General features: G+C 39.3%; 1 protein-coding gene across 3 annotated transcripts in view; it reads right to left on the minus strand.

Moving 5' to 3' along the window:
• Positions 1 to 1,218: 1,218 nt before the first annotated feature.
• LOC143879834 (pyrophosphate-energized membrane proton pump 2) overlaps positions 1,219 to 26,742 on the minus strand; it is a 31,179-nt gene continuing 5,655 nt past the window's right edge. For all 3 annotated transcript variants that reach the window (XM_077382462.1, XM_077382463.1, XM_077382461.1), the window contains 12 exons: positions 24,527 to 24,678; positions 23,048 to 23,195; positions 22,829 to 22,961; positions 10,736 to 10,908; positions 8,979 to 9,099; positions 7,531 to 7,718; positions 6,916 to 7,353; positions 5,793 to 5,957; positions 5,469 to 5,624; positions 5,250 to 5,361; positions 3,887 to 4,106; positions 1,219 to 1,569 (listed from right to left, as the gene is read on the minus strand). In XM_077382462.1, coding sequence (XP_077238577.1) covers positions 1,470 to 1,569; positions 3,887 to 4,106; positions 5,250 to 5,361; positions 5,469 to 5,624; positions 5,793 to 5,957; positions 6,916 to 7,353; positions 7,531 to 7,718; positions 8,979 to 9,099; positions 10,736 to 10,908; positions 22,829 to 22,961; positions 23,048 to 23,195; positions 24,527 to 24,678 — 2,106 coding nt within the window. In that variant the 3' untranslated portion in view covers positions 1,219 to 1,469. The remainder of the gene's footprint in view (positions 1,570 to 3,886; positions 4,107 to 5,249; positions 5,362 to 5,468; positions 5,625 to 5,792; positions 5,958 to 6,915; positions 7,354 to 7,530; positions 7,719 to 8,978; positions 9,100 to 10,735; positions 10,909 to 22,828; positions 22,962 to 23,047; positions 23,196 to 24,526; positions 24,679 to 26,742) is intronic.

Consider the following 26,742-nt stretch of genomic DNA (forward strand, 5'->3'; position numbering starts at 1 on the left):
GGATGATCCAGAGCGTTCATTTGATGGGTCCTGACATAGATAGGGTGTGCCCAAAAAATCAGCTCCATCGGATCATCCTAACCCTTCAATCTATGGACAAACCCTCAGCTGAGGGGGCAAACCTTAAACAAATTGAAACTACAGGGGTGTATTTGTCACGTTTTAAACTATAGGGGGTGTAAATGTAATTATCCCTTTAGATTTTACATCTTTTGCCGACCTATATTTTTCTAACTACCGGTCAACTAAACTAACAGACAAGTGATACCGACTCTTGTGCAAACATGAGAATGCAGAATTGTGGTTCAATTTGGACCATTGATCTTGACCATTGGTCATTGACAAGAATGAAGAATAGTCATTGGAAGAATTGTCGTTCGATCTGGACCATTGATCTTGTCGGGCACAGCATAGATGGACCACAGCTCAATAATCTCAAAGACAAGTTGTAGTCACATATGGTTTGTGAACCACATTAACCAATTCTTTTCTTCTTCCTTTTTGTTTTTGGACTCTCGAATGTTGTGTTGGGCAAACCTTTTTCCGAGGTAATTCTTTCATTTTTCTACGAGAATGAGAAAACTGAAAAAAACATGTTCCACAAATACCCAATTCTCCAAACCCGTCAAAATAGCATGAAATTTCCAACTCTTCGTTTTTTCAAAACTTGGTCGAGTTGCTTCAGGCAATTCTGATTCCCCCGTGTCTGTCCCCTTTATTCCATGAGAATCAGAATCGACAGATATCTGATCTGTGGGTTCCATTTTTTGGTTCTGACCATCCATGGTAGCCCCATCATATTCTGCCAATGCACTGCTTCGGTGGACCCTCTCTCTCTCTCTCTCTCTCTCTCTCTCTCTCATAGATTTTCTATACTTCCAATTTTGAATCTTGAGACATCATTATGTTTAAGGAGGATTTGAACTGTTTTCCTAAATAGTAAGTAGGATCAAAGAAATTTCAAATATTTTGAAAAAAAGTAAATAGGATCGAAGAGACTCTGCTAGAGTGAAGCAAACCAGTGAAACCTAAGCCTAATAAAGGAAGCCCACACCCAACCTAACCCTAGCCAAGTATTAAGGAACCAGGTTCTTGTGAAAGTCCCAGACTTCAAACGTGAACCCTGCAAACGATGAAACCGTTTAAAGCAGGCTTGCAAGTAGGGATATATAGGGGGAGTGTGGTACAGAAGGTTTGGGAGAAATAAAAAAACTGAAATCCATCCATAAGCCATAAGCTTGATATTATTAAGGGAAACTGAAAAAAGAATGTTGTCCTACATATGACCAAAGATTGTAAGACCCAAATGGGCTATAAATGATTTCAACATTATTTCTTTCAAATAAAAGTAGAGAAAAATCAGGCACCTTTTGATCAAGATTGATTCCTACAACGTTTAAGAGAGCCACCCGAGAAGGGAAAAGGATGCCTATGTGATTTGTAAAAATTATCCAACTGATGTTTATGACTCACAGAAACACCGGTGCCATAACCAATGTTATTGTCGCAAGCATCTTGATAAGGACATGAAGTGAAGGCCCTGCCGTGTCTTTGAATGGGTCTCCTACACTGCAAACCAGGTAAACGAAAATCAAATGAGAAGATCCCTAAATTGCACAGATACTAAATATAGGGAGTTCAAGATAGAAAAAATCAAAACAGATCATCTCTGCTCTTTTTTTTTCCAGATTAACAGCTTGCGATAAGGCAAGTCCTAAGTGAATACCATGTGAACTCCCTCGAGGAAAAATATATATACTACTTTACTTTGCACCTTGAAATACAGTAGAAGTAAATATCTTTTTACTTACAAACAATAGAAAATCACCAGGAAATCAGATCTAAACTGCTGAACAAAGGTATACCATTGCTAATCTTTTCCTCAATAATTATTATGAGAAGGAAAAGAAAATCTACAAGGTGCAGAGGTTGCAGTTTTAGATTTTTTAACCACATAAATTTGTATCAACTACCAACATGGCTGGAAATGGCTCTAGGCTTCTTATTTTCTAAATGCATTTCCATATTTTGATATTTTTAAATAGATTGCAATAGGTTTGTATAGACGTGATGTGTCAGAGCATCTTGGAGACTCTTTATAGCATCGATCAAATCATCAGCTACGAGTGTGTTCGAAGAAATTGTAACCCAGGTCTCCCATCAAGGATAGTTGAACCAAAAACTCAACCATGCTACTCGCACCACGGCCTTGCCAAGTGTATGGAGAATGAATACTTGGAATCATAAAAAATAAGATTGTTCTAAATGTTAGTTTTCTTGTTTAAAGAAAATTATGGGTGTATTACTAATGATGATGAGTTGATGACCAAGCATCTTTAGGATAATTGCACCATCTATCATAGCAAAGCTTCCGAGCTATGTTAGTTGGAGATGAACAGCCATACATTCTCAGTCACAAAAAAAAAAAAAAACATTCAAAACAACAACTGTTCATTACTAGCTTGCACAAAGCCTAATTCCTTAACCATGAAAACTGGCTTATAGGTGCGCTGCAGATGTTGCATCTTGAAGAGAGTTGGTCCAACCAAACACCATAAACGGCGAAGATTAAGTATCCAAAATATACAATCAAAGATGTACACCATTCAGTGATGTCAAATGATCTGTAGTCAATTCAAACACGGTAAGCAATAACGTTTTGATCCACTAGATTGGTCAGATTCAAACACTAATCAGATACTAATAGTGTACCAATAAGAAAAGAAAAGTGTTTAAGAATCTTAAACATAAAAACTAGTCTTGTTCTCACAATTAAAACCTACTCGCTTAACCCACTTGTCCGGGGCTCTACTCTTGGCTTGGTCTTGCAACAGTACTCTTGCAGAATTGCTCTGCTTAGCTCTATTACAATTCTCTAATTTTGTATGGAGTGCCTAGTGTGTTTGAGTGCTCTTCAACAGGGCCTTATATATATATATATATATGCCTTTGGGTGTTGGGCTGAGTTGTCTAGCAAACAACCTCAGGGGACACACAGGACTATGCAACCAAGGGTGGGGAACTATCAACTACGATGACTACTGCACCAGAGGGGTCACATATAGTTCTGTGGACCCTAGGGAGTGGAACCGCCACATTGACCATGTACACCTTGGGCAGTTGGGCTTATGCCATGTGACTCTTCAGGTCCACCATCAGTTTGAAAAACAAAACGGAGAAAGGGCAGACCACGGTGATGCATGCGAAGTGCAGAGAGGGGAACCACCACACTGACAACGCATGACGCACCGGGCTCGATGCTTTGCACTGAGCCTTGAGGCTAACGAAGCCATGCCATTTGAGAGCGCTTTATTTAGAGAAGGGGAAGGGATACTTTATATCCCCAAGAAAACCTCGACTTCTCCAATGTGGGACTAAAATCAAGATGTGCAGAACTCATAGTAGATAAAGAAGCAATTTACAAAATCACCCTGTGACTTTTCAAAATCCAAAGAAAGCTAAGGGTAAAAATAAAAGCTTATAAAAGGCCTTCCTATTTTATAGTCAAAATACTCAAAACATTTCCAATGATAAACCCAGAAAATTAACACATTATGCATAAATCAACACATTATGCACAATTTTGTGAATGTATCATAGGAATATCAGATGCATGTTTATAGATGCAGATATTAGTTGGTATAAACTTCAAATATGAAATGAGCAATTTAATTACCAACACATTATAGCTCTATAATAAATATTATAGAAGAGTATGAAACATGAATGGACATTGGCAAAATAGAGTCTACCTATATGAAATGGCATACACGTGTACAATGTCCACATGCAAGTTGGGATGCGTGCATGTGTATATATGTGCCTGTCAGTGCATTCCCATGAGCACATGCAATGTAATTTGTTCACAAATGTTTAAGAAACTTACGTATCTCCAGTAATGGCCGCCTTGTGACAATCACTCCCTTTGCCTCCGAGAGCACCAGTCTCTATATATTTTTTTGCATTATCCCAGGCGCCACCGGATGTATTTAGAAAGAGAGCCATTAGGATACCAGAGACAGTCGCAAACATGAGCATAGAAGCCACAACCTTGGCTCCTAGTAAAGGATGACCTGTGAAGTGCCCCAATATCCGAAAGAGAATCCCTACAAACCAAATACAATTAATATACAGAAAAGGACACCAAAGAATTTTCCTTTTTTTCCTTTAGAAGAACAGTAAAAAGCTCTTAAAGCCCAGAAGGTTAATGGCCCCGCACGTGGCATATCGTAGGAAGCCATTTAGGAATTACAAGGTACAACACCAAAATAAGCAAGCTTATCAGTCTTGATGCTTGCATCACCAAAAGGCACTTCAAAAGTGAATAGGCCACAGCTTTTAGAAATGCTGTGAAATACTCCCCCATATTCATGAAGTGTACCGCTAATTAAGTCATATAAACACATTCCTCTTGATTTTTTAATTCAAGTCAGCCAGCCTAGTCTATATTTAACTATATAATTACTCGGCTGAATCCTCCAGAAAAGATAGCCCAAAAATACAAATCTATCTGAGCACCTGCCTGAGTGCTTAAAAACTTAAACTTGATGAAAAAATCAAGAGAAGGCACTTCAAAAGTCAATAGGCCACAGCTTTTAGAAATGCTGTAAAATACTCCCCCATAATCATGAAGTGTACCACTAATTAAGTCATATAAACGCATTCCTCTTGATTTTTTAATTCAAGTCAAGCCTAGTCTATATTTAACTATATAATTACCCAGCTGAATCCTCCAGAAAAGATAGCCCAAAAATACAAATCTAAATGAGCGCCTGCCTGAGTGCTTAAAAACTTAAACTTGATGGAAAAATCAAGAGAAGCAGAGAAACAGTTACAATTTCTTTCCATTCTTGCAGAAGAAAGTTTAACATGTTCCTCTGTTGTTCTTCAACTAGAAAGGGCCATTTACAGATGGGGTATGAGGCCACACAGTGCATCAATCCAACCCACCTCAATCCTCTTAATTTTTTTCAAGTAGACCTGGTGAAGGCTTGGGTAGAATCCATTACCTGTTCCACATACATTTGATTTCTTGAAAGCAAATTGACTTAGGTACTTATCAGAAACTTTGGAATGACCATAGCCCTATAGTATGCCCAAGTTACATTTTGCTTTCAAGTAGTGTACAGCACATGTACTAATGGCTACATACCAATTGGATGGGATATACCGAGGTATGGTTACATCATGTATATGTACACACACACACACACCCAACACGAAAATATCCAAAAAGGAAGATGACCCACCAATCGCCATGGGCGATATAATTGCCAAAGCACCAGGCTTTATCATCTCCCGCAAAGACGCAGATGCCACAATAGAAACACAGCGTCCATAATCTGGTTTCTCTTGATAGTCCTGCAATGTCAGTCCATGTTAAATCAATTTCAGGTCTCCTTCATAAGCTGGTCGTAAAATCCAACGTCAGAATACACACACAGATCATTAAAGAGCTCGATACCCACCATGATACCTGGCCTCTCAATGAACTGTCTCCGGACTTCATTAACAACCTCTTGGGCGGTTCGACCAACAGCGGAACAGGCCCATGCACTAAATAGGAAGATAAGCATAGAGCCCAATAAGCCGCCAACAAAAACCTCAGGAATTGCAATGTCAACCTGTATATCAATCAAAGATTAAATTGAGATAATTTAAGAAGAAGTAATCTGAAACTATTTTGACGACAAATATACTACAGAAACAGGTTAATCATGGATCAACACATTTAGCATACCTACCGTTCAAAAAAAAACAGAAGAAGAACAAAAGAGACACATTTAGCATACCTCCTTAAAAGAGGTGTGAGCAAATGAAGCTACTTCATCCATATATGCGCTAAAAAGGAGGAAAGAAGCAAGTGCAGCAGATCCAATAGCAAATCCTTTGGTGGTAGCCTTTGTGGTGTTCCCAACGGCATCTAAGACATCTGTGATCTCCCGAACACTTTCAGGCTACAAGAGATATGATAGCTTTATGTTAATGTGATGACAGCTAATAATAACTGTTCTAAAACTTCAGCCTATTTGTCAGCAATTTGGACATAGTTGACTTTCCAAGCCAAAGAGGGCCAACAAACTGAGTTTCGGAATATCCAGCTCACCCACGCACCCCTTCCTCACTCTCCTAATTGGAGTCTATTAGCACCAAAGTGATATGGAAGGCATGGGAAACTTGATAACAAGAGTTATTTCATACCCCTGAGACCCTACGACCAGGAAACAAATTAATTTTGAACTGCTGACCCAGGTATGGATTTTTTTATTAACAGTGTGCATGGACATGCTTAACTAGTAACCATTACATGGATTCTTAAAACTGGGAAGCATATAACCGTGATGGATATTTGTAGTAGAATCTAAAAAAATCCCAAAGTTTTATGCAGGACTTATCTCAACGTTGATACCACAAATTGAGTAATGGACCTAATGGCAAGTCCTTGGCCATCCATTGGAAGATTCATGAGACGTACAGTCATGCATAACTGTTCCTTCTGTCCTAGTAGGATAGACTCATATCACATTGTAGCAGGGATTCCTTCCTAAGAAAATAAACCTTCCAGATGGGAAATAATCTTGCATTCTTATTCGAAACCATATATAAGGCGATGGACTTTTGTGATCTTTGTATTCAATGTGATCAAAGCTTACTGGGAAAGATGTGAGCCAAACTGTGGGTACTAGACTAATAGCCATTTTAAATAGAAGCATAGACCGCCATTCGAAAATCAATGCAACATACAAGTATGAAAAATAAGTTGCACCCCTTCAGAATTAAGATTATAATATCATATCATGCACAAAGGACTTGGGATCTCTTCATTCAAAAGATCATAAAGGGTTAACCAACGTCTCTTTTCTGGTTATCAACAAAATCAGAAGAATTTAATTAGTAATCAACTAACTCGATTACCTGCTGACTCATCTCAACAATTCCACCTGCGTTATCAGCTATTGGGCCAAACATATCCATAGTCAGAACATAGGCTGCAGTGCTCAGCATCCCCATCGTTGCTACAGCTGTCCCAAACAGACCACCAGTTGGATTTCCAGCCTCATCTACCAGGCCAGAAGTGCGACCCAGCCAGAAAGCCGAGATTATAGAAGCACTTATGACAAGAACTGGAAGGGCGGTTGATTCTAAACCCAAACTTATGCCAGCAATTATGTTAGTTCCATGGCCGGTAGTGCTTGAAAGTGCTAACGTACGTACAGGCTCGTGCTTGTAATCAGTATAGTACTTTGTGATCCAAACAAAAACATAGGCCGTCATGATTCCAACCAAACCACATAAGGCAAAGTTCAGCCATGCAGTGGGTGCTTGTTCAGTATAAAGAAGCCAACGAGTTGACTGTCCAAAATAATTGAAATAACCAACAAGAAAATGTCAGCTTAAAAGAATGGATATTTAGATTTTAAGAATTCATGTATAGAACAAGTGGAAAAGCAGTAAAATAGCAGTATTAACGTCAGCTGAAAATATAGCTATTAATGTATAACCATGTTCATGCTGTAGACGAAGCATTACCGCACCAAATGTTAGAACAGCCAAAAGTATTGTAACAGAATAGCCTTTTTCTAGTATTGCCATTGGATCTTCTATAGGATTTTTTGCTCCAGAGTCGCGCGTTCCCCTGATTGAAAGTATTCCAACTGATGATACTACCAAGTCAAAAGAATGAACCACAAGAGGAAACAGGATAAATCCAGAAGGATCTGCAGAGGAAGAAAACCATTATCATCAGCTAATGCACATAGAAAGGGAATGGAGATATGTTGGTGGAAGTTCATTATCAGGGGGAAAAAACTAACCAAACCATTGAAGTAAAGGTTAAACCAAATAATATTGAAATACAATTGAAGATCAGAAAAGAGTTATCACTTGTCAACATATAAGCCCGAGATCAAGCTTCATATAAATAGTTTTGTTTTATCCTGTGTAGATTTGCCGATATGATCAAAGAGATTTAGGAGCGCTTATCTGACTTCCATGAGTGCTTTCTTCATGTTAAAACAACGGCAAATACTGTCACTGACAGTCTTGCGTGCGAAGGAGTAGGCAAGGGTGCATTAGAGTTTTCTAATTTCTTGCCTCCCCGATTTTGTTTTTCCTCTTTTTTGCTTTTATTTTTGCTTGTATGGCTTCTGATCATCTCGTTCATGGGGCTTTCTTTGATTTTTAATAAAATCTTTCATTACCACTCAAAATATATATATATAAGTAGTTTTGTTTTGGTTTCCTCACCAGAATGGATAGTTCCAGAAATTCCATCTGAGACATCAAGCTTCATATAAATAGTTTTGTTTATGTTTCCTCACCAGAATGGATCATGCCAGAAATTCCATCCGAGATGCAACTAAACTGATAATCAAGCATGGTATACAAAAAAATATTTTTAAATATATATAAAAACATGTAGACAAGCATCACCAACTTTTGCGCCACTTGTGTGTGCCCGTGCGTCTCTCTCTCTCTCTCTCTCTCTCACACACACACACACACACACACACACACACACACACACGCGCGCGCGCGCGCTTAAGGGAGCATCATCACATCAGATAATTTGATAACACACTAGCTTAACTCTCTAAAAAGATTCTCTGCTAACTATGATTCAAGAATTTCCATCTCAAAAATCATCATATCCATTTTAGACACTCATATTTCATGGCTTGGTGTTTGTAGGCATCTTCAAGAAGTTTGTAAACAACTATGTACTAGAGCAGCAGTTTAAAAAGTAGAGGAGTGATTTTGCACTGAATATGGAAAGCAAAACCAACATCTAGCAGGCCTTCACAAATAGAAAATGAGCAATACTGACTCTTACTGAACCGTTGAATTAATATGTATGAAAAACACAGGATAGACATCAGGATTAATATCAGCATAATCTTTGACAGAAAATAAACTGGTGTTGCAGGTAACAGCTTTGTCTTTAACACTTAATTGAATGTCAGATGAGCCTTTCTTGCCTTCAATTTTACAGCGTTGAGCCATTGTTCCCCCAAGTATCATAGCACTGATTATCTCTGCCGCAATACTTTCAAAAAGATCAGCACCTCGAGCAGCACAGTCACCCACATTGTCTCCAACCTTAAATGTGAAAATACAATAATTATATTCCACTAAAACCTAAAACTGAACACAAAGGAAGAAGTTACAAGGAAAAAATTACTGGAATCTAATGGGTACAGGCATTATACAGTCTGTGATACATGAGTTTTTTTTTTTTTTTTTTTATTGATACAGTCTGTGATACATGTTAAGGATAAGACAAACCAACATATCCATCAAATTCATATATAGTTTAGTACATGCAGATTTTGAACTTTGGTCTGTGACAATAGACAGTTGTGATATATATTAAGGAGAAAACAAAACGACATATCCAACAAATTCAGTACATGCAAAGTTTGAACTTTGGTATGTGACATAAGAACAGAACTTGAAACAAGAACCAACTGGGAAACTCATCAACTTCCTGCAGGAACCAAGAAAAAGAGAATAGATGAAGCGATAGTACCAATCTTTATCATAGACACCTCATTTTCAAATGAATTGCTCCTGCCCACCACCTCTCCAAGGTTAGGCCTAAAATTCGGATGATTTCAACTCCCAACGAAATCATACCCAGAAATCTACTAATAGCACCCTCTCCAGATGGCCTTAGGTACCAGCTAGCACAAAGGAAGTGTCACATCTGGAAGTTGTCAGGTTTATGGCTGATAATATTTATATGACAACTCAAAAACTGTCTCAGAGTACCATGTCACGATGTCCATATGACACCTCGTCAAGAACTCGTGCTCCAAGTTTGGGTAGTATCTTCCTCTTCCATCCATAGATCCTGAGCCCTTCCCCTAGTGGCAATGACTCAAATAGATAATATAGACCTAAGGATTCTATCTTCAAGTTTACATATCAAAAGTTGCACAACCCACGCCTGTTTCATTTTATCATATTTGTTTCCCATCTTGCCATTTACACCTCGACATTCCTGTGGAGTAAAGACATAATTTTCGAAATATAAAGACGGATAAGTAGCTCGACCAGTGAAGATCTCTCAGCCTTTAAGAGATAGGGAGTGGTGGCATCGGGTGTTGTATAGCTTTCTATAACATATACAGAACTGTTGCACAGAAGATGCACTTTGCTAGAAATCACCATAAAAATCAGGACTTTTTGTGGAAAAATTATATTCTATATCTCTAAAAGGTTTCAAATCTGGCAGTGACAGCCTTAAATAGCTAGAACTAACCCTGAAAACAAAAACCAAAAGATGAACAAATGGACAACGTAGATAAATCTGAATGCAAAATAACATATTGCAACAGATTTAGGGTTAATGCTGACTTTTCATGAGTACAGATTCAAAGATAGGTCAATGAACAGGTTGTTAAATGAAGAGAGACAAAAACAAGCTAAACAAAAACAAAAATAACAGCCAAACCAAGTTTGAACCATTGAGATAAATGATAAATCACAGCAGGATTTCAAGGATCATTTCTTTTTATTTTGAATGACATGATTTCAAGGATCATCTTTAGGGATTCCCTGCTTGCTGACATTTCATTAGTGCACATTCAAAGATAGATCCATGAACAGGATCTTAAATGAAGATAAACAAATTAAAAAGACAAATAAAAATAACAGCCAAACCAAGATAGAACCATTCAAACATAAATGATAAATTTCTTAGTGGAAAATATAATGATAAATCTTAAAATACCAAATCTGCAATAACAGCAGGATTTCGAGGATCATCTTCAGGGATTCCTTGCTCTATTTTTCCAACAAGATCAGCCCCAACATCAGCTGCTTTTGTGTATATTCCACCACCCAACTGAGCGAAAAGTGCAACAAACGAGGCTCCAAAACCATAGCCAACCAAAAGAAGAGGCACTACAAGACAAGAGCACACATGTCAAGGAACAGATTGTAGAGAACAACAACAATACACAAGGACTTATAACCCGAAGCAGTTAGAAGAGCATGCTGGTTTGAGGTGAATTAGAGAATAGTCTGCATGTGAAACAGACAGGTAACCAACGACAATCAAACAAAAAATTTAAAACTCTGAAAGTACTAACAAGATGCATATAAAGAGAAACCATGATGAGAACCAAACTTAAAACTGCCAAACTTGTGATATACAAAGTCAAACATATTGCATGCGCATATGCATTTGAACAGGTGTTTAAGAACCCGGACTCGGACAACAAGAGTCGAGGTAAAAGGAGTTGACTCGGGCGAGTCAAAGGAGTTTTTATTAACTTGGTAGGTCAAAACTCGGACTTGGATGAGAACTCGGCCAAGGAAAAGGGAGTTGACAGGGTGAGTCAATGAACGACTCACAGAGGTTTTAAGGAGTGAATTGAAGTTCGAACAGCACAATCATGTCACTAGCAGCATTCACACAAAAGAAACAAAAATATCCAGACCACATCAAAAAATGTCAGAACTCTCCAAAAAGGATAGCCAACTAGATCATATAGAGGCTTATTTAGTTGCCACCAAGTGGCACTTGCCCACACCCTAGAGCCTAACACAACATCAGTAATCCTTCACTAACAGGTCCTTTTTGAAAAGAACTACCTGATCATCATCAAAATGCAACATATACAGGATAGTCGTCCCAAGATTTAAACTGTTGAAACCATAAACATCCAGCCTAACCTTCAAATTTTATAAAGTTTATCATTTCTCTCTAAATGGTTGAAATTAAAAAAAAATCTTGCAAAAAAAAGTTCCTGGAGAAACATTTTTTCTTGCAATCTAAACAGGGCCTAAGGAAACCAAAAATGAGTACTTGTCAAAAGATCTGTTGATGGCAATGAGTTTAAATTGATCCTGAATTTTAGACAGTTTTTCTTTGTATTGGATATAGACCGTCCTAATGGTGGGTCCATAGTTACCGGATTCGTCATCCGCCCTCCGACCCGCGATCCGGGGTCGCACGATCCCAAACGTGGTTCGCTAGCGACCTGGATCGCCAAAAATGACGACCCGCGGGAGAGAAAGAGAGACATGCATATAGACTAAGGGAGAGATGGAGAGAGCTACAAATTTTACATATTTTGGGTTGGATTAGAACTAGAGCTTTCTTTTTGAAAAAAATATGTCGGGCATACATGAGGTTTTTTTATTTTGTTTATTAGATGTAGGTAGTATGAACTATGGAAGGATATTCATATATTCCAATGGGAACTTTCTTTATGAAAAACCTCATGTATGACATACATGAGGTTTTTATATTTTGTGTATTAAATGTATGCAGTGTATACTATGGAATAATATTCTTGTAAAAATATATGAAATTATATGTGTGTGTGTGTATATATATATATATATATATGTACATATGTGTGTGTGTATCTGTGTGTGTGTGTGTGTGTCTGAATTAGCGCTCCAAACTGACCCGCGACCCTGAATAGCGAACCAGCACATCATACCCTCATCATACCGCGTACCGCGTACCGGGCTACCATCGTACCCCGTACCCATTTCCCATACCACGTACCGGAACAAACCGCGTTCCAGGTAACATTGGGTGGGTCCTATTATGGATGAACCACAAGATAGAAATCAAACCGATTGCTTGATCTTAAAACACCTAATGTGTGGGTTATAAATAGAAGATTGAATATAAATTTATTAATGGTCCAGATTGCAGGAAAATCACTCAACATTTGTTTAACTAAAGGGAAAGATAGCTTTAAAGTAATATAATCTAATGAAAATATGTTAAATTGGTTAAAAAACAGTAAGGGTATTCTGGTAGTTTACACCAAAAACTTGAGGAACCTACCATGGTACCTGGGGATTGGATTTTGGCACCAAATTAGCTCCACATTTCCAAAGACGCCTGGTCCTTCGAATCCGACCCAATCGACCGTCGGGACTGACCAAACCAGACAGATTTCTGAAGTTAGACAACTCCCGGACATAAGGACCGACACTTCACTTAGGATTGCAGGGAATATCGATATAATCGGTGGAGGACTGGCCTCAGGAGGACCAATAATTTCCTGGCAAAAGGCTTATGCCACCCAAATACATGCGGTGGAGGCTCCAGCAAAGAAGTTGCGATCGGATTTGACCGATAACGAGGAACATATAGTCTTTTCTGAAAAAGAATACGACGATGTCCACCTCCCTCATGACGATGCGATCGTTGTCCGCCTTATTATCGCCAATTTCAATGTAAGTAGGTAATGATAGACACCGGTAGCTCTGTCAATATTTTACATTACAACGCTTTTAAAGAGATGCACTTAGGATTGGACAGACTTACACCAGTAGAATGGTCGATCTACGGATTCTCCGGCGGATCGATTCGTATTGAGGGAAGGATAGACCTCCCTATTACGTTCGGTACAGAACCCCGCCAGAAAACCATCATGCAGACTTTCCTGGTTGTTAAAGTCCCTCCACCTATAATGCCATCATAGGGCGTCCGGCTCTGAACAAGCTTGAAGCGGTCGTCTCCACACCTCATCTCAAAATCAAATTCCCGACAAAAGCAGGAGTTAGAGAAGTGAAAGGAGATCAGGAAAGAGCTAGAAACTGTTATGCTGATTACTGAAGAAAGCAAAGGAATCCCTTCAAATAGCCGGTACTGATCCACGTTCGGATAATTAACTGACGCGCGGAAAACCTGTAGAAGAGCTAACTCAAGTACTGATGTTCGGGAAGATGACGAAAGAACGGTCCAGATCGGCTCACTCCTCACCGGTAAGATCCGAGCCAACTTGGTCAATTTTTTTAAAGCTAATGCAGATGTTTTTGCATGGTCTGCTTTGGATATGCCAGGTATCCCAACAGACGTTGCCGTTCATCGGCCCAGCGTCGACCCCTCTCACAGGCCCGTTAAACAAAAGAAACAAAACTTCGCTCCCGAGCGACAAAAAGCCATTAAAGAGGAGGTCGATAAACTCCTACAAGCCGGGTTCATCTGAGAAATACATTATCCAGACTGGCTTGCAATTGTAGTAATGGTAAAAAATGCGAGCGGGAAGTGGCGGATATGCGTGGATTTTACTGACCTAAACAAAGCCTGTCCAAAAGACCACTACCCCTCCCTCGAATCGATATCCTGATAGACGCTACATCTGGCCACGAGATGCTCAGCTTTATGGATGCTTTCTCTAGATATAACCAGGTAAGTATGTACTCCCCCGATATCCCCAAAACATCCTTTGTCACAGAACAAGGATTAATTTGTTATAAGGACATGCCTTTCGGCCCTAAGAATGCAGGAGCCACGTATCAGCGGTTGGTGAATAAAAATTTCGCCCCACAAATCGGTCGAAACATGGAAGTATATGTTGACAATATGCTTGTTAAAAGCTTGAAAACTACGAACCATGTTATCGACCTTCAAGAAGCTTTCGCAGTGTTACTCAAAGTACGCCTTTGGGGTAACTTCTGGGAAGTTCCTCGGATTCATGGTCAGTCAACGAGGCATAGAGGCTAATCCTGAGAAAATACAAGCCATCCTCGATATGACACCACCAAAAACCGTGAACGAAGTACAACGACTCGCGGGAAGGATAGCGGCTTTGAGCCGATTCAAGTCCAAATCCGTCGAGAAGTGCCTTCCATTCTTCAAGATACTGAGAAGCATGAAAGATTTTCAATGGATGAACGAATGCCAGGAAGCATTCGATAAACTCACGCATTACCAGCAAAAACTATAAAATCAAATGGAAGCCTCCATGAAACCTAAGCCAAAATCTAATTACCATATAAAAAAGAAGCCCCTGAAGTCATTCACAGCATTAGCCCCTGAAGTCCTTGGAGACTGAGCATGGAGTATCCATCGGCGTGGCAGGGACGGGGGAGGCGGTGCATGTTAGCCACCAGTTCTATCATGAGCCGATGCATGTGCAAGATAGCACTGGAACAGGTGGCGGTTGTTTTGAATTTCAAAATTCAGGGTCTCCAGAAAGCTACAGATGGCGTAGCGTGTGTGGTCTTGCCTGCCCTTCCTCTTCTAGAGTGGGGTCCACTTCTTCTAGCATTAATAGCTTTGCAGATATCCTTTCGGCTATCTCCCCTCGCAGAAGTCATACTTTGGTCTTTCCCAATGCCTCTAGCTCTGTCGTTTTGATAAACGAGCCCCCTTTATCTTGTGGAGATCGAGCGAGTGGGCCAAATACATCTCAAACAATTTTCTCTCCTCCAGCCTTTTCCTATGGGCCTTCGTGTTGGGCTGTCACGGAAGTTGCTTTGGGCCCTGACTGTCAGACGCCCTCCTCTTTAAGTTCTAAGGGGCTTTTTAATAAGTCCATCCCTTACGGTATTGAGAGGGAGCTGTCACTTTGTTCCCCTGGAGAACATTCCCTTCTCGAAGTCTCAGGTAGTGTCAACCATGAATCTCTTTATGCGTCCTTATGCAGCCACTCTCGGTCTCAGGTAAGCTTTCACGATAAGATCCTTGCGTGCAGGATAAGTGCACGCCTGGTTTTTGAAAAGGATTGGGTAGAGGAGGGGGTTGTTGAGGCTACTAAAGTGTTATTTGGTGCAAATTTGGTGCGATGGGACTCGAAAGAAGTATCGTATGACCAAGGAGGTGCAGAGAGATCCGGTTCTCTGATCTCTAAGAAAGACATTTGTCTACCATGGCTCTGTGGTCGGAAGAATCTTTTGATTGACCTTAGTGGGATGAGTGGCTTGGGGAATCGCTTTTTTAGCCCTCACAGGGAGTCGCCTTTTCGATTCTTAGTTAAGTTCTCTGCTAAAGGTGCCAATTATGACTTCAATTCAAGTTTCCGTTGGAGGTTCGACTCATCTTCTCTGTTGAGGATGTCCTCGCATTCTGACGAAAATTGTGGGCTGGTCCCTATGATGAACCTTCGAAAGGATATGGTTGAGTTCATAGTAGACCACACATTGAGCATAAGTAAGAAATTGGGATTGGTCTATGCGGGCCCTAAGGATCAATACCGAGCTGCAATTCAGGTAGCAGAACAAAGAGATGAAGGTAGATATCCTGTTTCTAATGGGTGTGCAGCTTTTAGTTCGAGACGAATGGATAGGGAATTACTTCGTTTAAAATCGAATATAAATTATGAATCGGGTTCTAGTGGGAAGAGCCTTCTCTCGAAGAAAAAAGGAAGATATTCAGATGCTCGATTGGGGAAGATGCATCCTATTTAAGTGATATTATGAAGATTCTATCTTGGAATGTTAATGGTCTGGAATCTCAGGAGAAAAGATAGTATCGAGCATAATAGTTTGCTGCTTCAAGAAGAAATAACCTGGCGTCAAAAATCTGGAGTTAAGTGGATTGTAGAGGGTGACAAAAACACGGCCTATTTCCATGCCATGGCTAGTGTTCATAGGAGAAGGAATAGAATTGAATCTCTGGTTGTGGCGAGGGAAAGAGTTTCTAACAAAGAGGTGATTACAGAAGAAATTCTCAGCTTCTTCAAGGATTTGTATTCTTCTGATGGTATCCTTCGCCCTATCCCACAAGAGGTGTAGTTTGACAGTTTAAGTTTGGGGGAAGCTGCAAACTTGGAAGTTCCTTTTACTGAGGAAGAAGTAAAGAAAGGTTTATTTTCCTTGGCTAAAGATAAAGCTCCTGGCCCGGACGGATTCTGTTTGGCTTTCTTCCAAGTCTGTTGGGAAGTTGTTAAATCGGATCTGATGAGTTTTTTCCAAGAATTTTTTGACGGGATTGCTCTAGATAAAGGCACTGGGGCAACCTTCATTACTCTCATACCAAAGATAGAAGGGGCTTCAAAGGTGGCGGATTTTCGTCCGATAAGCTTAGTCGGTTGTTTATATAAAATACTGGCAAACGTTTTGGCGGATCGCCTCAAATTAATTCTTCCCTCCAGAATATCAGATAGTCAAAGCGCTTTTGTTAATAGACGACAAATTCTGGATTGTTCTCTCATTGCAAACGAAGCTATTGACGCCTACAGGCGTAGCGGTCAAGGAGGAGTCTTGTGTAAACTTGATATGGAAAAGGCTTACGATAGGGTCGAGTGGGAGTCTCTGGACTATAATCTTGGAAAAATGGGTTTTGGGTCTCGGTGGAGAGGCTGGATTAGAGCTTGTGTATCTTCTGCCTGGTTCTCAGTCCTCATTAATGGCTCTTCCAAAGGTTTTTTCAAATCATCTAGGGGGTTAAGGCAAGGGGATCCTCTCTCCCCCTTTCTCTTTGTGATTGTTGCGGAGTCTCTTAGCCGGCTTTTGAGAAAAGGTAGTGAGTTGAGTCTTTTTGAAGGCTTCTTAATCGGGAGTAATAAAGTGGAGGTTTCGCTCCTTCAATTCGCAGATGATACGTTGCTATTCTGCGCCCCAGTGATCTCTCAGATATTGAATCTCAAAGCCATCTTAAGGTGTTATGAGATGGTTTCGGGCCAAAGAACTAACTTTTCGAAGTCTGGATTATATGCTATAAATGTTATTTCTTCCGAAGCTTCAGTTTTTGCAAGGATTCTAGGGTGCTCTCTGACGTCTTTGCCTGCCTCTTATCTCGGCCTTCCTTTGGGGGTGGGAAGACCGAATAAACTATTTTGGAATCCAATCATCCATAGAGTTGAGAGGCGTCTTGACTCCTGGAAACGTAATCTGATTTCTAAAGGTGGGCGTTTAGTTCTTATCAAAGCAGTTCTATCAAGTATTCCCATTTATTTTCTCTCCTTGTTCAAATGCCCAATGAGTGTCGCCCTCAGAATTGAACAGATTCAAAGGAGGTTTTTGTGGGGGGGCTCTCTTTCCTCTGGTGGAATCCCCTTGGTCAAATGGAGTTTTGTATGCCTCCCTTTGAAAAACAGAGGGTTAGGGATCCGGAGAATAAGAGGCTTTAACATGGCTTTATTGGGCAAATGGCTGTGGCGGTTTGGGTCTGATCCCTCTGCGTTATGGGTAAGAGTAGTAGGAAGCAAATATGGGGTGAGGGAAGGGAATTGGTGTACTGCGGATAATTTTAAGTTCAAAGGTATAACTGTTTGGTGGGACATTTTGAAGGTTGAGGCTCCATTCTCCAAAGGTATTCGCTTTAAAGTTTATGTAGGGGATAGAATCCGTTTCTGGTCAGATCCGTGGTGCTCAGTAGCTCCTCTCAAGGAAATGTTCCCTGATCTGTATCTGTGTCTACTCAAAAGACGGGATGGGTGGCGGAATTTTTTGAAAGGGTGAACTCAGGCGTGGTTTGGAAGCCGCAGTTCAGACGGAATTTTTTTGATCGGGAGTTGAATTCTGTCCTTGAATTAATGGCCTTGATAGAAGGGTGTTACATTAAGAGGAGTGGGAGTGATTCCCGCGTATGGTTTTGGTGTACATCCGGATTTTTCACTGTTAAATCTTTCTATCATCAGTTGGTGTGTCGCGAAGCGGAGGTTCCTTATGCTTCGATATGGTCGTCTTCCTGCCCGCCAAGGATCTCCTTTTTTGCGTGGGCAGTATGTTGTGGTCGAATCCAGTCAATAGACTTCCTGCGGAAGAGAGGGATGATTATCATCAACCATTGCCCTTTATGTTCTTCAGATGGTGAATCCATTAATCATCTTTTCATTCACTGTAAATTTGCTCGAGAAATATGGGGTTATATTCTATATCGCTTTGGTGTATCTTGGGTTCTCTCTAACACCATATCTGATTTCATTAAAAGCTGGGAATGGTGCCCCTGGAAAAGAAAGGGTAAGCTGCTATGGAAGATGTGTATGGTGGCTTCTTGGTGGTTCATTTGGAAGGAAAGAAATTCCCGAGTTTTTGAAGGTGTGGCAAAATCGTCTTATTGGATATTTATCAATATCATTTCCGAGGTTATTTCTTGGGCTAGAAGCCTTCCTATGTTTCATTTCGTCTCAGCGTATGATCTTTGGGAAGGTTGGGAGACTATTTGCAAGGAGGGGATTAGCAAAGTTAAAATTACACAACCCTGGCTCCCTCCTCCTGAGGGAATGATATAGCTAAATTTCGATGGATCCTCTCTTGGTAATCCTGGTGATGCAGGAATTGGGGGTTTATGCAGAAATTCAAAGGGGGATGTTCTCTGGGCTTTCTCGGGCCCCATTGGAGTGGCGGATTCGAATGAAGCGGAAGTGAGAGCTGTTCATTGTGGGATTAAGTCTTTGGATATGTCTGTGTTAGATAAGGTGATAGTGGAAGGGGACTCCTCTAATGTTATTCTCTGGCTCCTGGGTGCAGCCTCTCCTCCGTGGCGTTTTTTATCTCTCTTTGAGGAACTAGATGATTTATTTCTTCTCTCGTCTATATCCTTTAGGCATGTGAGGAGATCAGCTAATTCAGAGGCTGACTCCCTAGCTAAGAGTGGTGTATTTAGGCCTAGTTTGGAGCAGTTTGATTATCTCCCTCCTTGATTTTGTATTTTCTTTTTATCCTTTTCTGTACCTTGCTGTGAACCAACTCGGTTCTTAATATATTCTTTTTCTACCGTCTCAAAAAAAAAAAAAAAGCCCCTGAAGTGAAAACAAATTTAAGCCTCCTCGCCACAAAATAACAAATCGCTTTGGCAATCCCTGATGATCTAACAATGACCCTTAAAAATCGAATTATTCTAAGCAGGACTTTATAAGCTTAGGTTTTCTACTGTAGTTGTATCTACTATCAGAATCACCTCTCCTCACCACCCCAATTCTCCAAGTATAGGAACAGAAGACAAATTTCACATAGGTCCCACGTCTGTTCATTATTGTTATAGATCCATCAAATGGTCCAAAGCTGACACACCGAAATTTCCAATCCATCCAAGATATATCCACAAAATTACTCAAAATCACAATGGAGAAATGGGAATAGAAAAAAGAGTCGGCACTTGTCGCTCCCCATATAAGCCTCACAGAATGAATTAACTGAAGTTGAAACCTTCTAACTACATTTTGCAAAATTTGAATGAATCCCTCCATCACGTATATCAGATTTATGGAGAGGGTAATGTGCTACATGGCAATGGCAGGAATATTTCTTGAAGATGCCTCATGCAATTACTGGGCATATGGATGGGAACACTATAATCTTTAACCATGAGCTACTTTTCAGACTTTTGACCCAAATATTTCATTTCCAGCTTGTGAGGTAAGATCCAGGTCTCTTATTGCTCTATGATGAACCTAGAAGCATATGCATAGGTTTTGGAAGCTTACCTTAAAGAACTAGTGAATTCTTATTCTTATTTAAGAACAAAACGAGGGTGTAACGTGTAGGAAGCATCACATCCACTAAAGAGAATGACCATGACATCATGGAATAGTCTATGGAAGTTGGAAGAATCCATATGAAGATATTCACTCATGATTACTCTTTCCTTTAAATCCAACCATTTAAAGGAAAATATGCCAAAATAAAATAAAACTGCACCAGAATTTCCATATTCCCCACAAAAAGTTCAGATCACACAAGAATCCCTCTATCTCTACCATTAAAAAACAAAACAAACCATCTTTCTCAGTTCTTCTCCCTTGAGTTTTCCCCAATATGTTCCTTGATATGATCTACATCAGCGAAGAAAAAAGAGCCGAGATACAAGTGACCGATTACGAAAGCCACAAACATCCATCATTGGAAGAGGTAGAAGATGAAAAAACTAAGAGATTGGAAGGGCTTGTGGACTTGTGGTGATATGTGAGCTTGTCAAGTAAGTTATGCAAGTTACATAGATAGATTTATCCCATTTCTTGGATAGAATTCACATTCCAGTTAACCATGATTTCTTTTATCAGCAAGAAAAGATTAATTTTTACTAGCAAATGAGGATTTCATTGCATAAACCCAACTACAACAAGAACTGTAACATGCCATTGCAGATAGAATCTCATATCTAACTGGTAGACCACAGCATCTCGCGAGTCTCCCAATGCCCACTATCAGACCTTGGAACCAAAACCCTCCCCCTAGGGCATTTTCAACTCCCAATTTGCAAATTTAAGCTCTTGAGTCAGTTAGTTCTTGCTACCCCGCCTCGACCCATTCTAGCTCCCACCTGAATAAATTCACACCCTACCTTGACATATTTGTAGTTGTACTTCCATCTTGAAGGATTCATGAATTTGAATTGATAGATTTACATTTACTTCTCAATGTATCTGCAATTCAGTGTAACTTGCATTCATGAATTGGTTTCAGACACGCAAATCAATTATGAGTTCGTCATAAGAAAGCCACAGCTCAGTATTGGTGGATTGTAGAAATGCTAATGAAAGCTTCAATATAAACGTCTAAAAACATGGACACGTCTATAGACAAGCCTAAAATGCACGTCATAATAGCATAAATGGTCAACTATATATATGAAATCGCGAATAAATGGTAAGACATTTCTCCTTTAAAGTTTAAACTTTAGCAGAAAATCATCGATACAAAGCACAGTATACATTAGCTATAAACATTACATAATGAGACCTCAAATAAGTTCTGGAGAAGAATAAAAAGACCAATCTGTCTAATTTCTCTCTATGAATGTGGCGTGTAGTAACAATAGTTGTCAATTCGTTCCATTCGTTTTCTTCTGGAATGGAACGTTTTGGTGTTCCGCCTGTTTCAGTGTTAAGTTCCGGAAAAGGCCAACTTATATTAAAAAAGGTTAAAAAGTGATAAAACATTATAACAAAAAACGATAAGAAAACTAGAAAATACTAAGGCAAAACATAAACATATATTTTAGTAGGACCTACCATTTATTAATAGATAATGTTAACATCCATATAAAAACAACATAATGTAAAAATTATCTGTATAACCAACGCAAAGAGTCTGTCTTTTGTTAAAGGCCCTCGTTTGATTGGTGACGGTTTCTCAACCAAATACATCATCCAACTTTTGAAAAAGTCCAAAAAACTTTAAAAAAAGCAAAAAACTGATCGGAACAGATTGAAACAAATCGGAAGGATCGAATGACCTAAACACAGGTTGATAAGTTTTAGTGCATGCTTGAATCCTTGATAGACTTGCTCTTGAGGGATGGAGGATATCTTCTTGAGTCCTTGATCTTCTACCTCTGATACCATGCCAAACCATGTAAGACCAAAGAATATAGAGAACTCAAACCACACATGACCAAATAATATAGAGTAAGAAAGAAAAGCAAATATGGCAGACTCTAATGCACGAAATTGAAGAATGAAGAGATCAAGTCACCATCACGACTTGTCTCCTTTATATAAATCACCATCAAACCAATTTACAAGAAAGCCCTTATGTAAGACAAACCCTGATCACTTGTAGTTGTAAACACTTGCACTTGTGTATATAAATACATACAAAGAGGTCATCTTATGCAGCTTATACACACTATTACATGGAGTGATCTAAAAAACTTATTTTCCCCACTTGGCCACACAAAGCAAGATGTGGGTAGATCCATTTGGAAGTTGGGAGACTGACATTCCACGCAAATCCATGACTAACCAAACAAAAGTTTAGCCATCTCCACAGCAAAATATACGAGAACAAAATCCCTTTTTACACCAACTCATTTGCCATCCTCCACTCAGAGGACCCAGCCTGTGAAAGTCTAATTGATATTCATCAAGCAAGTGACTCAAAAAGGTTCTTGATGTCTCTCAAGCATCATACACCACAAAAACACCATCACGTAACGATCAACAATAAGAATGAATATCTAGCTATTGCTCAAATGAATAAAATGTAAGTGATAATGATGTCGTTCAGAGATTCAAACCCAGCATAACACCACGACTGAGGATAAAAAGTCACAACCCACAAGTCATATGTCAATACCAATAATTCCAAACTAACATAATGTAGATATAAAACCATGCAAACAAACATTCACAGGTAACATGTGCCCCAGAACAACAAGGGACAAGAAGAAACCAAAACTTACAATCAGTAACCTTCATGGAATCTGATGAGTCTACCCCCAACCAAACGAAAAATGTAGCATAAAGTATTGCAACTCCAATTACAGCCATACCAACAACTATAATGGCTGACAAACCACCAGCACGAATAGCAATCTGCATATAAAAAGTTAATTAATAGGATAAAAATCTGAAATAGTTTTTCAATTAACCAAAATTTGAGAGCAATTTTGAGAGAAAACCTGCAATGCCTCTCTAGCAGATCGTCTTGCAGCACTGGCAACTCTGACATTTGCTCGTACTGACACCCACATCCCAACGTACCCTGCAATACCCGAGCACAGAGCTCCAAGAAGAAAAGCAGCAACTGTAATAAATGCAGACGTTGATCTGCAGTAACATGATAAGAATATTGATCATAGTCAGCCGACATCGAGGTGCCAAACCTTCCCGTCGATGTGAACTCTTGGGGAAGATCAGCCTGTTATCCCTAGAGTAACTTTTATCCATTGAGCGACGGATGTTTTGAAAGGTAAGTCGGCACAAAAAAGTTAGATATATATATGAGGAATGATAGACGCAAGGGCTGGAGAAGGGCCCTTGAATAGATCCACGTCATTTTTAAATTCGATTGAGAAACTGAATTCGGTTGCACTTAATGACGTGGATGTATTCCAGGGCCCTTCTTTAGCCCTTGCATAAAGAAGGCCCTTGCATCTTATATGAGGAAACAGTTCCTGCGCTCGAGCGCAAATAAGCTTATCTACGCTCGAGTGCAGGAAACATGGTCGGCCCACATTTTTTGGGTGATCCTAAGCATTCATTTGAAAGGCCCTATCATGGATGGGGTGTGTACCAAAAATCAGCTCCATTGGATCATCCTAACCCTTCCATTTGTGGGGTGAAAAAATGGGCAGATTTATGGACAAACAGTATCTGTCCATCTCCCCCCCCCCCCCCCCCAGACAAATTGACACCCTAAGATGATCCAATGGAGCTGATTTTTGGTACACACCCCATCCATGATGGGGCCTTTCAAATGAATGCTTAGGATCACATGAAAAATGCGGGCCCACCCTTGTTTCCTGCACTCGAGCGCAGATAGCAGGGACTGCTCTCTCTCTCTCTCTCTCTCTCTCTCTCTCTCTCTCTCTCTCTCTCTCTCTCTCTCTATACATGTGTGTGTTTGTGTGTGTTGGTTGATATACTATGGTTCTGGGGATCTTATAAGCTCTGGATCCACCAAAATTCACAAGGCAAGTGTTTTGGCATGCGGGCGCTCAAATGGATGGGTCCCACCATGGATAGCCCATGGGGAAAAAATCCCCATTGGCAACATGCCACGTCTTTTTCTTTTTTTTAAAGAATTTTATTAATTACATGCAACACAACAAAAAAACCCACAAATGGGGAAAAACCAGATTACAAAGATGGCATCTCATGCCATTCCAATACATCCGAGCTTGCCACATGACTGATCAACAGCATTGAATATGAATGGTCCACAATTATGGTCCAATGATCATATGGTAAGCATCATATTGATTGGCAAGATATAGGACCGTCAGCAATCCATGGTAGACGTCCCACATGCAGACATGTGCGACTCGCTTGGAATAGAAATCCAAGCCTTATAAGACCCATGACCAGAACAACATTATGTCTGTGTGTGTAGGCACACATTAAAAAAATAAATAAATAAGGTAAGCAGTATATAGTACCTCCCAATGCCAGATGACTCCTGTTGGGGAGTTGTACTTCGAAATAAGTATATGCTAAGGATCACCAATGCTAACAATATTGACATCTTGGATATAGTCCCATACTGGGTTCGGAAAAAACCTTCTGCCCCATCCCGTATTGCATCCGATATCTAAAAAGTAATGACAAGCATTAGTCAAGTACACAGTTCTAAACATGTACTACAATATATTTTTTTGTTTTTGACATCTTAAACAGTGTTGTTCATGGGATGTTTATAATTTCAAATGTATCCACCTGGTGACCAAGTTGAGTCACAAAATTGTTTAGGTATAAACCTATTTTAATGAATATGAATTATCAACTCGAATTAAAAATGAAACCAAACAACAACTAATACAATCAATCCTACTCATATAGTGGTTATTACACTTGTAGCAAAGACCACTCTCATCCTAAGTGTTGTGTGGCTTGTGATAGTGATGTAGACATCAACAATGGGCGTGGATTCAGGGTTTACAAGCGCAGCCGTGGACGAGAGTGATGGATGAGACTCTAGCATGGGCCACAAACATGGGTATCTTTTATTATTATTATTTATTTCTATTTTTGTCATTTTAATTGTAGCCAACTTTTTAGGCATCAAATCTCATCCGTTTTGCGTGTTTTATCAAATCTCATCCGTTTTGCGTGTTTTTTGTATTATTAGAAAGGTTTTTCAATTACATATCAAATGAGCCCAAGATCACATGATTTGGATGTGATTTGAGCAAGTTATGAGTGTTTTTAGGAAGTGGTATATGTCTATTACAGGATTACTATTTTAGGTAAGTTTTTAACTTTATTTAGTTTACTTTAGATTAGATGAATAATTGAGATTAGTTGCTTAGGTCTTAAGTTATCTTCTAGGGTTTCTCTTCTTATTAAAAACATCTTATGAAAGCAATGTAAGGGACTATTTGAATATTAAATAGAATTAACGTTTTGCTTAAAGCTAGAAATTTGGGTTTTCTTCCTCTCTTCTTCTTGTGGTTTGGAACCATCTTCTCTCATCTATTATCTTCTATTTCTTCAATCAAATTAGCACAAACAAGGTAAGTAAATCAGATTTTCTATCTTCTTTGTTCTTGAACCCTAAAACTATAAAAACCTAAAATCCATAGATCTCCCTTGTTCTTTAAGATCTTGCTTTGACATTTTGAGGGATTGTTTTAGTGATTAAACCTCACAAAAATCTCAACTTTCAAACCCTTTTGAACCCTACTACAAGTTTTACCCTTTTCAAGCCCGGAAACCCTTTTTTAAAGATCCATAGCCTAAACCTACCATCAAACCAGAACCTAAACCCTAGAATTATCTTTCTTTTACCTACCTAAACTCACCTATGATCTGGACAGCAGTTCCCTTCAATTTCGACTATTGATGCAACCCATAGATTAATTACGTGCTAACTCAGCCTTAGGTTAGTTTTTAAGTGTTCTTTTAGTTTTCTGTGTAAGCCCTAAACTGTCCTAAAGTCTTAATCCCATTAGGAGTGTAGGATTTTCATTATCCTAGGTATAATCATCAGTTAGTTTAATTGTTGCGGAATTGGAACCCAAATAGGAGACAAGGAATTATGTTTGGGTTAGGGTCTCCAAGATGGTTGTTTGAAGATATGATAATTGTTATCATATCATTGTAATCTATCCAAGCCGAACCTACATTTTGAAAAATAATGGACTATAAGGCGCCTTTAATCATATAAAAACTCCCACTATATAATCTAAAAGAAGAGAAAACATTACCATAAATAAAAGAAATTGAGAGCCAAAGAGTCATCCGACTCTCCTTTGTTTAGAAAAAATAATTCACCACTTTTGGGGGGCTCCACTATCTCTAAGAAAACAATGCCAACTTTACAATTGTTATAATTCAAGGTAAAAGCAAAACTTTCCATGTGTGCATAAGGACATAAGAAAATAAATGATCACTCCTTGGAAGAAAACATACAATAGAGACATGTCCTAGGACTCCATTAATCAAAACACTAGTCCAACATGAAGCATACACTGTTCTAGGAAGATCTCATGCCTCGTGTAAAGAATTCTCATATCCTTTTTATAAAGAAATCAACAACAAGACCCTCAACACAGATCTTTGGGAGACAGAACAAGTGAAATTCATGTCTTTCTTAAAAAACTCAACACAGTGTTTCCCTCGTTTTTTTATTTTTTTTGAGGGAAATGAATTCTAA

The sequence above is a fragment of the Tasmannia lanceolata genome, unplaced genomic scaffold, assembly GCF_043159265.1.
Source record: "Tasmannia lanceolata isolate RefF3 unplaced genomic scaffold, GAP_Taslan_0.1 ptg000006l, whole genome shotgun sequence".
Taxonomy (NCBI): Eukaryota; Viridiplantae; Streptophyta; class Magnoliopsida; order Canellales; family Winteraceae; genus Tasmannia; species Tasmannia lanceolata.